The following is a 14,705-nucleotide window of genomic DNA, read 5'->3' as shown; positions in this document are numbered from 1 at the left end:
CTATCACATTGCCCAGAAAACAATAGTCAATACCTTACTAGTAGCTCTGGTTCTGGACCACACATACATTTCCATAACCTTGGAACGTTCTACTGAACATTATCATGTTAAGCATCTGCCTGTGCAGCTTTTGTCAAAATACAAAACATTTTTCTAAAAATTATAATATATAATATAATGTATGCTCATGTATAAATAATTGAACCTCTGTAGGGAATTCCATGGGGCTGGAAACTAGAAGTCTCAAAATCTTACCCTAACCCTAACCCTAACCCTAACCCTAGCCCTAACCCTAACCCTAACCCTAACCCTAACCCTAACCCTAACCCTAACCCTAACCCTAACCCTAACTAACCCTAACCCTGTTTCTCAAGCAAACATATTTATGAGCACTTCATCATCACAAATGAAAGAACAAAAGAACGACATCCCAGCCTTATCTGCTTTGGCACTGCCACCCAAGGGTCTGTGTATCCCAGAAACACAGTTTCATCATGCTGGCCCTAAGGAACAGCTTGATCACAGAGACAGCTTCCAAGAAGAAGAAATAAGAGGGAAAAGAATCTGTACTTGTTCTCTTGCCAGAAGAGTCACAATATTGTCCTAGTGCAGAAACCTAGTTTTATCACTGTTTAAAGTCAGTTGCTGTAACTCGCTTATTATGCTTGTGGTTGCTTCTAGACAGTGCCTGGGTTGAGAAGTCTTAAGGATGCAGGTATCAGGAGCCATTGTGCCATCAGCTAATGAATACTCTTTAAGTACATGGGATATGCTGGATACCATTGTAGGCCAGGCACATCGTAAACAAGAGTCACATAATAGGCACAGTGTCAAGGAAGAATGACTTGGTGACCAGCATTCCTGATATGACCAACATTTAGTAAAGACTGTAAGTCAAAGATCAGCTCCAATGAACTGTTTTCCTTTACTGTTAGTGTCTTATCTAAAAACAACAAAATCAAGTTTTTTTCTTCACTTTTTTTTTTAATCCACAGAATGTCAGTACTGGGGCTCAGAGCTCCAGCTGCCAACTCTGAACTTTGAAGATGTGTTAAATGATGATGACCATGCATACAAATGGCTTTCTAGTCTCAAGAAAGTAGGCATTGTGAGACTCACTGGAGCAGCTGACAAACGTGGCGAGATCATAAAACTTGGGAAAAGAATTGGCTTCCTGTACCTCACATTTTATGGGTGAGTTTTCAGATGGTTTGCTTGCTGCCGTGACAAATACAGTTGGATCTATTTCCAACTGCGAACAGGCTTTGATTGCAAAATAAATGAAATTGCTTTTGAGCTTATATTGTAGAGAGCATTGGAAGTGAAAGAGACCTTCACAAGCCTAAGGCAGCACACAAGTAGCACGCAAACATATTTAGATATGTTTGGTTTGGCCCATAAGGTGTTGAAAGAAAATAGAATTCGTTGTCAACACTTTAAAACTCAGAGGCTTGAAATTTATGTGGACATATCTTTTCTTGAAAAACCGCATCTAGCAACACTAAGCCTAAACATAGCGTGCCAACAATCTACGGAGCATAAACAGGCTACACCTTGAATCATTTGCTGAAGTCTTCTCGTTCCTCAGGCTGGCAAGGCTGTGATAACATAAAAGTATGTTGTCCCTAATGTAGAGTAAGATGTACACATGATCAGGAACATTAAATCATCTCCTTTAATCATTTCGGTGAGTTTATTCATAGCAAAAAACTACGTCATGTTGGGACATAGACACCCGACCATTAGCATATGAATTTACTTACACTGTTAGCAGTTTTGCTTTATATAAAATGTATATAACAGTTTGGTCTGCAAGAATTGGTGCTTCTGTCGATTTTGCAACAATAGTAGGCCAATAAATGGAAATAAAATATTTGAAATTATTAAGAACCTCAAGTATATATTTTAATTCTTTTAAAACCTCTAAAATGGAGATTATCTTCCAGTCCATGAGTAGGCAATATAAAGCTCAAAGAATCAATCTATAATACAAATTCACACAAATAATAATAAAGGAGGCAAAGTATAAATCTGCATTGCTTTTATATTCTAACACTATTTCATGATGAAAATGCATAAGAAGGTGCTTTTTGAGACTGAACTACACTCAAAATGAATTTCTTATAAGTTTTATTGTTTAGTTTCCATTTACAAATAACAAACATTTGAGTTCATTCCAATGCACTTCACATTTGCAAAATAGTGAACAGTTCGGTGTGTTTTGGAGCTTCCTAGTAGAACCCAAACAACACATCATCTAACTGAGGGTCAGAATCTTAATACCAATGTACACTTCGACATACATTTGGTTTGTTTCTACAAGTCCTATAATAGGGCTGAATCACTTGGTCACTGATCTAATACTGTGAAATTTTTGAATAAATAGTAAAACAATTTGTCAAAACAAATCAGACCTGTTACTCCTCCTGATTCCATTTAGCCAAGGTCTTTGCACCCAGCCAGAGAGGTTGATAATGTCCCAACACACCTTCCTCAGATGCTCGAGCCTTGGCAGGATCCCTCACAGTGCACGCATGTTAATATATCTCTTTCTTACCACCTTATCACAACAGTCCCCACATATTACCAGAGTTTCTGCCACATTTTCTACAGTTTTTAATTCTCTACAGTCTGTAACCAGCAGAGGGTTTTGCTGTCATGCCAGTTTTGTTTTGCTTTCCTATATCAGACATTGGTATTACTGTTGGTGTTAAAGGAGAATGGGATAAATTGAATATCTTCTTTGAAGTTAGTCATTTCTGATCCCCTTCTCTGAAATATGGGGAAAAGATATTGAAGTTTGCATAATATGAGACTTTGAAAACTATTGAGGAATTTTATTAGTGTTTTTTCTGAAAATTAATGTGTGTAAGGGACTATGCTAGGCATTTTATTCTAAACTGGACTTGAGTTCTTAATTTATAGAAAATGAAGATTGCTGGCTTTTATAAGTACTTCAGTTGGCTTTCTCTAAATAATCTAAAGAAATAAGAATTCCACAGAAACCAAAGGTCAGACTTCAAACATTCCAGGAACATTTCACATTGCAAATGAGGTAACATTTCAGTTCACACTGCCAACAGAACTTTGAAGGGGTCAAATTCTTCCTCAACATAGTGCAAAGTAGGATCAAATGGCGCAGTGTCTAACAAGCAAGATGGCCTTTTAAAAAAACTACATTAAGAGACAGAAAGACGGATCAATACTTAAGAACAGATACTCTTCTTGAACAGGACCAGAATTCAGTTTTCAGTGCCTTTGTTGTTGGGCAGCTCCCAACCATCTGTAACTCCAGCTCCGGGAGATCCAACAGCCACCTCTACTCATATACACAAATCCTCACACACAGAGACACACAAATATGGATAGTTTCATTTTTTAAATGAAAAAATGTGTATGTTGTGTGTGTGACATGATAAATGTTTATTTAATTGACCATGCTATGTTACATGGCATCTCTTCATTATGCCTATGTTAATTCAACTCAAACATACACCATCCACTCTCATGCCTGTCATGGACTAGTAAAACTGAGACATATGTATTTCATTACCACAGTCATTCAGAAGTCCTGGCTGCTGAAAATGTTGGGTAATCAAGTTATGGTTTTAGGTCTAGCTCAGTACCTATGCTGGAGTCAGCATATAAGAGATGATGGTAGACATAGTCCTTTTCTCTGTTGTTGCTCAGAATTGCTTCACTCCCTTCTTTCTAACCCCTTTTTTTAACAGGACACATGGTGCTTGCTTTCTGTCCCCTGTTATATTTTCTCTGGACAGACAAAAGACAACTACATGCTAAGCCTGTTTAAGACTAGTTTTATTTTTGTTTTTGTTTTGTTTATTTGTTTGTTTACTTTAGGGGGTTTTGGGTTGGGATAGTTGGTCAGTTGGTTTATCTATTGCTGTCTTTCTAACATAGTCAACTAAGCTTTTCGATTATCTCTTCCAACAACTATTCTTGGTACATGACCCTTCATCTGGAAACCTCTTCAGCTGCTGGGAAGGAATCTCCCTCAGTCAACCCTGCTCTATGACATTAGAACCTGTACTTTCTTCTGAAGTCTAGGCATTATGATAGAGTATAACATCTCGTTACTTCTCACACGAACAAATTTTGTAGTCTCAGTGACCAAGGAGGAAAGAAGAAATGTAAATTCTCCTCTCCCCTATTAACTTATAACATAAAATGGTTTCTACTTTTTTGTTGAATAGCCTGACTTTATTTATAATTAGCTCTGTATGTTTAAAAAACTAACACAGCTGTAAGCTATCCCTACTGTTTATTTGCTAGCTTGTGCTTGCTTAACTTTATTAAGACAATACTGAGAAATCTGAATCATCTCAAATAAGGGAAAATATCAAACCCTCAAATGTTCCTTTCTTACTAATTGTGTGACTACATAAACCAGCTGGCTATGCCAGGGCAGAATTATTTATGCAAATGCATTTGTGTGTCACAAAGTGAGAGAAGAACTAGGAGGAAAGTGGTCCAGTTTGAGCAATTAACTAGTCACCCTGCTGTAATCTTCGAAACATGTATATATTACTGCCCTATTCATATTGAGCACTTTTCTGTTCAAAATGAGGACCTGATCAGGACCATCAGTAACAACTCACTACCTGGCACACAAGTTCCCACGAAGTGAGTTTCCAAGCCTAAATACTTCCATCAACTCAAGACTTTACATTTTCTTTCACAGTGTTATTGGCAGCTGTCTTGATTTCAAAATTAACCTCATAAGGGACTCATAGCAATTCTTCATTAAACAATTAAAGACAAGGGGCAAAGGCTTGCAAGGTCAGCTTCCTAGACTACTTTCTTTCTAGACCAAGGCCAGAAATGCAGCTTTATATATTTTTGGTGGGGGAGGGGGTTGTTTCTCTAAAAGTGTGTTATGAGGTAAACATATTGCACAGGTACATGACATAAGGGCTAGACTGTATGAGGAGTGAACTGAAAAACCAAAGCATTCTGAAATCAGCTTCAGGAATAAAATTTAGAAGATGAGTCACAGAAAGAAAAGTGGTTAAAGAAAATAAACAGGATCTTGATGTTTATCCAATGCTATTGCCAAATAACACCCTGTCATAATTAAAACATATAAATACTTTGGCATACTTTTTCTAAAAACTTTAGAAATAGACTGAGATCTGAACACTCTAGGGCATCCATATTAAATTAGTCCCCAGAACAGACAGTTTAATCATAGATTTGCTCTGAGCTACTTGTAAGTGAGAAGTCCAGCTAAGTCTGTTGTATAATTTCCCATGGCTCTGTTTCTCCTCAGCTGAGGGCTTGGCCTCACCCTTCTGGAGTGTTTTAATCCCACCATGCTTTCTGAGATCTTAGGATGAAAGTTTGCTGGAAAGAGAATAAAACACTGCCCCGTTTCACATCTGTATGAGTGCCTTGCATGCAGACTTCATCAGATGAATAAAATCAAACAAAAAATATAGATGTTTCTAGAGGGCTGTCTGTCAAGAACACTAGCCAGAGAGCTAAGAACTAGAATACTGAAATAGCATCTAGGGATTAAGACTGAAGAAGCTTCCCATCATCCATTGGACTTGTGATGGTCTTTCAAAAGCTGTCTGTACACCAGGCCAGCAACATATCATACACAAGGTTGTGTTAGAGATTGTGGCTGTATGAGTTGAATAGTCACAGTCCCTGGAATCCAGCCCTTTGGAAATTGTTCCCACCATTAACACTGCCTTGAAGTCAGACTTTGAAACACCTACTGGTTTGACCAGAAAATATTGCTGACATGTGGGTAAAAATGGGAAAAGAAAAAACAAGCTAACCCATTTTGTTGAAATGTCTCGCCAAGAAACAGCTTGGGAGGGCTTGGGGGACTGGACTACATAGCCTGTCTTGAAGAAAAATGGTTTGCGGGGAATGGAAACCAACCTAGAAGTGATTCAGACTTGAGAGAAAAACAAAGAAAACTTGTCCGAGTTCTGAATTTAGTTGTAATCTTAACCTACATTGAAAAGACTGAACCACTGGAACTTCATAATGAGTTGTTTTAAATGCACCACTGACTATAGAGTTTGAGGGGAAGGAAAGGCTTTAAAATGAGTATTCTAGTAAGTACTAAGGTTTCTTAAGCATGGTAACATGGTGTTCTGTTCCTACAGCCATTGCAACCCCTGTTCATGTTATCTGCCAAGAGCCAATCCCAGGGGTTCTTTTTGTGATATTAAGTTTCACAGTAATTAATGCTGCTGCCAGTAAAACCATGTGATTATGAAGTCATCTCATGAATGGAAGAAAAAGTAATAGTGCCTCATTCTACCAAGAAAGCATTTGAAGAAATGAATGATGCAGCCTGTTTAGTTAGTCACTTCTTTTCCACAAGTTCTCTGGTGTCCATGGCCACCTTGGTGACTTCCTATGCAGCCAGGACAAGCTGTTGTCACTGAGACAAGAGAAGTAATTTTGATAAGGCATCATTTATGGTTTAAGAATTAAACTTAGTTCTTTGCAATGAGTATTGTGAATCCTCACAAATCCAATAGTCATTATCCCCATAATGCAGGTACAAATCTGAAGCAAACAGGGTTACTTGCCTCAACATCCCACCCTGGGTTTTTTTGCAACCATTTAGTTAGGGTTATTTCCTGTATGGCTTGCAATGCTGGAATTTTGGGCTGTTAAGTCTGCTTTCTGGGGTGTTACAGTGTATTTTTTAAAAAGTTTCTTTTAATCCGCAATTGTGTTGGCACTGTAGGGCCACATGGCATCTGTGGGATATTTTCATCTCAGTCAACGAAGTGTCTCACCTGCAAAGCTACATCCCATATCACACTGCCTATGGCTACTCTATGAGCCTGGCAACAATCTCTCTACCCATCTAGTTCCCAAGGCAGGTTGCCACCATGCCAGACATACACATCCCATGGTGGCCCAGTGTGTCCAGCCACCACACACTCTCTGGAACTCCATTAAATCTCCACATGAAAGAACATACAATACAGTAACTTCTGATCCAATTGATAAGATATAATTGCCCACCTAGATAAGATATATTTTGCTCATCTAGACACACAAAATTTTGTGCACATCTATCCCTTAAGAATATTCATAACAACCTGTTAAATGTGCAGAGAGAAATCTTAACATCTTCCTCTATGTTCTCTCTGCTGCTCCCCTTCTCGCTCTGGTCTCTTCTTCCTCTAAAACTTTTCTCCCACCCATCCTTCCTTCTTGACCAATGTTAGGCCTCGTTCTATCCTGTACCTGCCTTCACCTGCATAATGACATCAACCTACACTGATGGATAGCTCATTTGGTAAAGTTGTTGCCAAACAGCATGAAGACCTCACTTCAGATCCCCAGAAGCCATATAAAAGCTCAAAGATGATGGCATGCACCTGTAATCCTAGCACTGGGAAGGCAGAGACACAAAGGTGCTCTGAAGCCTGCTTGCTCACAAATACATACGCACAGACACACACTCACATATACTCACACACACTCATGCACATCACATTTTTGGAGGAGTTATCGAAAGCTACTCTGTTATCCTGTACTTGAATTCTTAATCTTTGATAATGAAGGCCTTTGATAATTCCTTTGGAGTAATTTTTTATGAGTCATTATGATGGTTTGTATGTGCGTGGCCCAGGGAGTGGCACAATTAGAATGTGTGTCCTTGTTGGAGTAGGTGTGTCATTGAAGCCATGGGCTTTAAGACCCTAGTTCTAGCTGCCTGGAAGTCAGTCTTCTCTTAGAGGCCTGCAGATGAAGATGTAAAACTCTCAGCTCCTCCTGCACCATGCCTGCCTAGATGCTGCCATGTTCCTGCCTTGATGACAATGGACTGAACCTCTGAATGTGTAAACTAGGCCTAGTGTTGTCCTTGTAAGAGTTGCCTTGGTCATGGCATATGTTCACAGCAGTAAAACTAACTAAGTTGGTATCAGGAATGGGGTATTGCTGTGATAGACCTGACCATGCTTTTGTTTGGAAGAATGTGGATTTGGGGACTTGGCATTTGGAAAGTGGTAGTATGTTTTAAGTGGAGCTGGATGGGCTGTCATAGTAGGAATATGGAAGATTTTGTAGCTGAGAGTGATTTGAACTATACAGACCTTCCCAAGAAGTTTCAGTGAAGAAAAATTTCAGTAGATGGCCTAGAGTCTATTTTGTGCTATTTTGGTGAAGAATATGGTTCCTTTTTGCCCTTGTCTGAAGAATCTTCCTCAGGCTAAGGTAAAGAGATTTATATTAAATTGCATTGACAAAGAAAGACGGCTCAACAAAGCCCATACTGTATTTTCACAGCATATACTGTATTTTCTGGTTAAGTCTCATGAATTGCATTTTGAACAAGCATATCAAGCTGAGAAAGGAAAAATAACAAAATACATGGTTTAAATATTAAAGGGCACCAGGAAGTAGAATGGAGATAAATCTTATGTTCTAGGAGATAACAGATTAAAGGAGTAAGACTTTGGGGCAAGATCCTACCGAGCTAAGTTTATATCCAGGCATGGTGATACATACACACCTTTACTTCCAGTAGATAAAGTCAAGCAGATCTCTGAGTTCAAGGCCAATCTAGGACAGATTAAGTTCTAGGTGAAGAAAAACTTGAATCCAGGCAGTAAACACTTTAATCCCAAGAGAGGCATGCAGATCTCTGAGTTTAAGGTCAACCTGTAGACCAAGTTCCAGGACATCCAAGCTTAGGCAGCAAGGGTGTTGGAAAATAGAAAGCTAGCAAGATCATTGCAGGGGGTTGGACATATTCCAGGCACAGGAAGCAGAAGAACTTGGCAGCTTTGGCCATGTGGCTCTAGAGTTAGACTCTAGAAGAGAAGAGACTACTGGAATAATTGATGCTGGTTAGGTTAAACTAAGAAATTAGTGGTGATTAAGAAGAGACCAGAATCACTGAGGTAAAATCTTCTGGGAAATATTTTCTGAGAGCACAAAGCTGTGTTCTAGGGATAGCAAAGGTTGTATCTCATGCTGCAGTTGTACTTGGTAATAGGTAAGAGTCACCCAGGTCATACTGGCTTTGAAGGCATGAAGGGGTCAATGAAGAGCATCTGAGGCTTGTCACCATGAGAGGCCATGGAAGGCCATTGGTGAAGGTGCAGCCTGAGTTACAGTTGATGACCCAGTACTAAAAATGCTGTGCAAACAAGTTGAGGCTTGGCACCAAGAAGAGAACCTATGAGAGGCTATTGGTGAAGCACAGTTGCAGTGGAAGTCACCAGAGTATTGGAGATGACAGTATCATCAAGAACAGCAGCAGCGGTGGAGCAGATCAACCTAAGCTTAGGGTGCTACAGAGGGCAGAGCTGGAGAAGTGAAGCAAGCCCTTTGGAGGAGCCTAGAAGATCATGTATGAATCCTTGATGTTGGAACAAGAAAGAAGCTGTGAAGCTGAAGTTAACGAAGAGACCCCAAGATCTCAAAGATGCCAGAGCCATGGGATACCTGCTGATGAAAGCTGCTAATAGGAGTAGAACCAGCCCAGGAAAAGGAACTTTGTTACAGTCAACAAAGATGAAAAAGGAGTTGGAGATCTTGAAGACTGTTTTGACATCAGACATGGAGTGAAGAGTTTGGAGTTTGTGATTTCCTGTCTTGCTTTGGGGATTACGGTTAAGTGATTGGATAAATCTCAGAAGAGATTTTGAACTCTGGACTTTTAATGTTGTTAAGACTGCTATGGACTATGGGGACTTTAGAAGTTGGACTAAACGCACTTTTTTATTATGTCATGGCTAGGTATGGCCCCCATAGACTCATGTGTTTGAGCAAGCCTATGGAGGCCAGGGAGTGGAATGTGAAGATTTGTATATGCTTGGCTCAGAAAGTGGCACTATTCGGAGTAGTCTTGTTAGAGTAGGTATATCACTGTGAACCTGGGCTTTAAGTCCCTAGTCCTGGCTGCCTGGAACTCAGTCTTCTCTTAGAGGCCTACAGATGAAAATATAGATCTCTCAGCTCCTCCAGCATCATGCCTGCCTAGATGCTGCAATTCTCGCACCCTGATGATAGTGAGCCTGTGAACCTGTAAGACAGTCCCAATTAAATGATGTCAGATGTCTGTATAAGAATTGCCTTGGTCATAGCATCTGTTCACAGCAGCAAAACCCTAACTAAGACACTCATGTTTGCAGAGCAATAAAAATTTGCAGGTGATAAGGCACTTTCTATTTCTACCTATTCACATTAAACATTAAATATTTTTAAATATTCTATGAAATTTTATTTTTTCCAACTTTATTCAAGTATGATTTTGAGAATGTATATAATGAGTACATACAATGTAATACACTGTGAAATAGTTAACACGAAAAAACTAATTTACATATTTACCATTTTTCAGATATGGAGAGGTCTGTTTGCATGCAAATTGGATACACTTGATAACCTATGCCTCAGCAAATTTCATATGTACAATACATGAACAAATGTAATGAAAGTACTAAAGAGTTGTGCTTAATTTTTAGATGTATTGGCTTATTTTTATGTGAACAATGTTTTACCTATGTGTATATATGTACACTATATATATTCCTAGAGGCCAGAAGATCCTCCGGAATTAGAATAGACATCTACTAGGTACCATGTGGATGCTGGGAACTAAACCTGGGTCCTCTGCAGGAACAGCCAGTGCTCCTGACTGCCGAGCCATCTCTCAGAAATTTTGTACTTTTAAGCAATGTCTCCCCCTTCCATTCATCCCTAACTCATAGTAATCACCATCTGTTCCCCATTACTGAGTTCTCTTGGTATAACATAACATAAAGTCACATAAAATAAATGCACAGCTGAATTAATTATTATCATGCAAATGCTATTAAACAAGGTCCATGTCAAAAAAGTAGACCACTGCAGCCACCACAAACCCCAACCACATGTCTTAAGCAAAACCAAGCTTTTGGGACCACAGTGTTTGCTTCTTTGCTGTCCTGGTTTAGTGGCATCGTCCCTTGTGTACTCTCCTTGGCATGGCTACTCACATTCTCAATTTCCTGGATTTCTTTGTTTATTTGTTTGTTTGTTTTTATCTTTCTTATATGCTGTCATTAGTTTGAGTAAGCATAAATTTACTGCTTAGCCCAAGTCTTATGTCCCTGAGCCTGTATTTATTTTGCCTGTCTGAAACTCAGCCTCTTGTAAATTTCTCAGGAAAGACCCATGGGAACGATATTCTCTGGATTCTTGAATGTTGACAGCAGCTTAAGACTCTTCTACTTGAAAATTGGCCTAGCTCAATAAAGAATTCTTGGTTCACATCACGTTTAACAAGTCAGGAGAGTTTTATTGGTAATCAGATTTGATTTTCCTTATGAGTAATGTAATTTCTCTACCTGGACACTAAGGTTTTGTTTTTTTTTCTTTGAAGTCTGGTCATTTCACATGCCATTTTTTTGGTATGAGTTGTTCTGAGGTCAGTTCTTCAATGAGCAGTACAAGTTTTCCTTTAAAATTTCAAGTTATTTTTCTTGAAATTTTTCTATTTATTCTGTTCCTTTGTCTAGGGTTCCATCTTATGGAAGTCCCATTATGCATGTGTTCGGTCTTCTTACTGCCTTCCTACACTCTTCCTTTCTCTTACCTTACATATTCTCTCTGTGTTTAATGTTATTTATTCATTTTTTATTGAGTGTGTGTGCATGCACACATGTGTGAGCACCTACTTAGCTCTATGTAAGCCCTTGAGGACAAAATAAGGATCTTCTGGAACAGGAGCTGTTAACCACCAGATGTGGGTGTTGGGGATTGAACCAAGGTCCTCTGCAAGAGGAAGTCCTCTTAACCGTTGAGGAGCTACCTCTCTAGCCCTCTTTACTTAATTTCAAAGTCATCTCTTTTTTATCTCCTAGCCACTTAAACACATTATCTGTTGTATGCATTTCATTTCTCATTGCTTCTAGTTTGGTCTTCACTTAAGAATTTTTTTCTTTCCTAAGTATACGTTTTGTATTTACATTTCTATTTCTGACAGAGGTTATTCACATATGGAACCATTTCATAGATGACTAGACTCATTAGAAGGGGTTGTAAATAGTAAAATTATACAAAATCAAAAATTATAGATCTGGGGAGATGACTCAGTGATTAAGAGCTCTTGTTCCTCTTCCAAAGGATCAGCGTTCAGTTCCCAGCACCTACCTCCCATAGCTCACTAATACATGTAACTTCATCTCCAGAGAATCTCACATCCTTTTTGTGCCTCATACACAAGCACCTACATGCATGTGCATAAAGATACAAGCTAGCCTTGAACTCATAGATTTTGATCTTAAAGTCCTGGGATTAAAGTGCCTGGCTAAAATAAAGCTTTTCTAAAAGTTAGGAAAACATGACACTTTTTGGTTGTGGGAGGCCAGACCTACCTGGAAGAGGATGTCAGTGTTCTGTTATCTTATGGCCTATGCTGCTTTCTTCATAACAACTTGATAGTGCTCTATTACTAGTTTCATATGAGATTAAACTTGAAAATAAAAATAACAATGAAAAGGAAGATGTTTTAGAAACCTGAAATTAGTGTTTTGAACCTCAGTTTCAACGCTATAACTCATAGCTTTCTAAAGCCACTTGTTCTTCTCCTGAACTGAGACCTGCACAACCTTCTGCACTTGGTTGTGGATGATGTAAGTTCAGTGTGGAGACTGTTCTTCAGGAAGAAGTTATGTCATGGAATGGAGACTTGTTGGGTCAATTTCTAAAATTCAGAATTATTGACCCCGCACCTTACCGTGGATCTCTTAAACTCAAATATTCTGAAATGAGGACCCTGCATCCCATCTCGTTGGCATTCCCTACTGCCTCACTGAACTAACAGTGAGTATCCTCCAATGATCTATGCAGACAAAGCTGTACGCCAGAGAAACCTGGACATTGTGTCTTGACATACAGCTCCTAGGTCAACCTATGTTTTTTGCCCTAGATACTAAACCTTTGCATTTATCCATTAGCTCCCTAGAGGTACAAAAAGTAGCAAAATGTGTTGAATGGCAGTATGAATCCCAAGTCCAAACTGCCATGCTTTCTAGGTTAAAATCCAATGTTTCTTCAAACACTAAATTGAGAGAATAGTTTGAAGAGAAAACCTGTAGATTAAGCAATTTTAAAGTGGGTCAAGGATAGCAGCTCTGTATGTAAACCACTTGCTGTGTAAGCACAGAGTTCAGATCCCAGCACCCAGGAAAATGTTGGGTGGGCATACAGTTCTAGAAGCATGAAAATTCACTGTGTCAGCATCAACAGGTATGCAGGCAGGAACAGGAAGGTGAGATCTTGCATCTACCACTGCAAGCATAAAGAGAAAAATTTGCAAGTATAGTGAGGCCTGAAGTTCTCACAGCCTACCTCAGTAATGCATTTCCTTTCATGACGCCATGCCTCATAAACCTCCCCAAACAGTATCACCTACTGGAGACCAAGTGTTTTGATATCTGTGCCTATGAGGAACATTCTCTTTCAAACCACTACAGGTATTAGCTAAGAATAAGTTCATGTTTTTAGAATAACTAGACTCAGAAATAGTGCTACCATTTAGATGTACTAAATGCCACTACCTTGTTCATTTTAAAATTGTTCATTTTATAATGTATGAATTTTTGTAGTTAATCAAATGGATTAATAATCCCAATATGAACCTCTCTACCAATCATATGGGAGAGGCTAGCTTGTGTGCTATTCATCGGTGAGTTGACAGGAGAAATACAGAAATGCCATTTCGGAAAGAGCCACTTAAAAGAAAGAAAGGTTGAACTTTTTCTGGCTGTTAGTCATTATGTTAATTATTTCATAAAATGGAAAGTTTCCATTTCCCCTCTCATAGCAAATGCATTGTAACACATTTCCTCTGGCTTAGTGTCAACCTTTTAAAACACATGTTTCTTGTATTTTGCAGACACACTTGGCAAGTGCAGGACAAGATTGATGCCAACAATGTGGCTTACACAACTGGGAAGCTCAGCTTCCACACAGACTACCCAGCCCTCCACCATCCACCTGGGGTAAGGTGAGCTTCAACACACTTTCCACAAGCCAGGCCAAGAAACAATGTTCCCCTGGACTTAGTCTACATAATATATCTCATTGCTGGATATGTCTTCTGTCCATCTTCTTTTCTGAGCACAATCTGAACTCACAAATGTCTTGGGCCTAAGTTCTACATGTCCTCACTTTTTAAAGGGAAAAGGACATTTTCATTCATCTGCTTGGATATAACTATTGGGTATTTTGCTTCACCAAGACAAATTTAAAGACAGCGATATATCTTGGGATTTTTCTGCACATGTATCACTCCCGTAAGAGTTAAACAAGAAGGTAATGTGGAGGTGTGGTGTGCAGTCACGTGGGTATCCCTTGTATCAGCAAATGAATTAACTTTCCAAATTGGGTTTTTTGGAGCTAGCTCAATTGATAAAAGTGTTTGCTGCACAAAACACAAAAGGAGCTGTGTTCAGAAACCTGTCACCCAGGTCAAGGTGTGTGTGTGTGTGTGTGTGTGTGTGTGTGTGTGTGTGTGTGTGTGTGTGTGTGTGTGTAAATCCAGCTCTGGGAGGGCAGAAAAAAGCTCTCCAAGGCATGCTAGCCAGCTAGTGCACCCAATTGTTGAGTTCCAGGTTCAATGATAGACCCTGTTCCTAAAATATCATGGAGAGTAACTGAGGAAATGTTGATCTGCTGCTTACACACAGGTATGCATGTGCACGCAC

At 39.2% G+C, this 14,705-nt stretch overlaps 1 protein-coding gene across 1 annotated transcript in view; it reads left to right on the top strand.

Annotated features, from left to right (window-relative positions):
- Bbox1 (gamma-butyrobetaine hydroxylase 1) overlaps positions 1-14,705 on the top strand; it is a 47,199-nt gene that overhangs the window by 20,171 nt on the left and 12,323 nt on the right. The window contains exons 4-5 of the mRNA XM_032902257.1: positions 996-1,194; positions 13,895-14,000. Of these exons, the coding sequence (XP_032758148.1) occupies positions 996-1,194; positions 13,895-14,000 (305 nt within the window). The remainder of the gene's footprint in view (positions 1-995; positions 1,195-13,894; positions 14,001-14,705) is intronic.

The sequence above is a fragment of the Rattus rattus genome, chromosome 5 (assembly GCF_011064425.1).
Source record: "Rattus rattus isolate New Zealand chromosome 5, Rrattus_CSIRO_v1, whole genome shotgun sequence".
Lineage (NCBI taxonomy): Eukaryota > Metazoa > Chordata > Mammalia > Rodentia > Muridae > Rattus > Rattus rattus.
The sequence above is the reverse complement of the archived record's forward strand: the minus strand, read 5'-3'. Positions and strand labels throughout refer to the sequence as shown.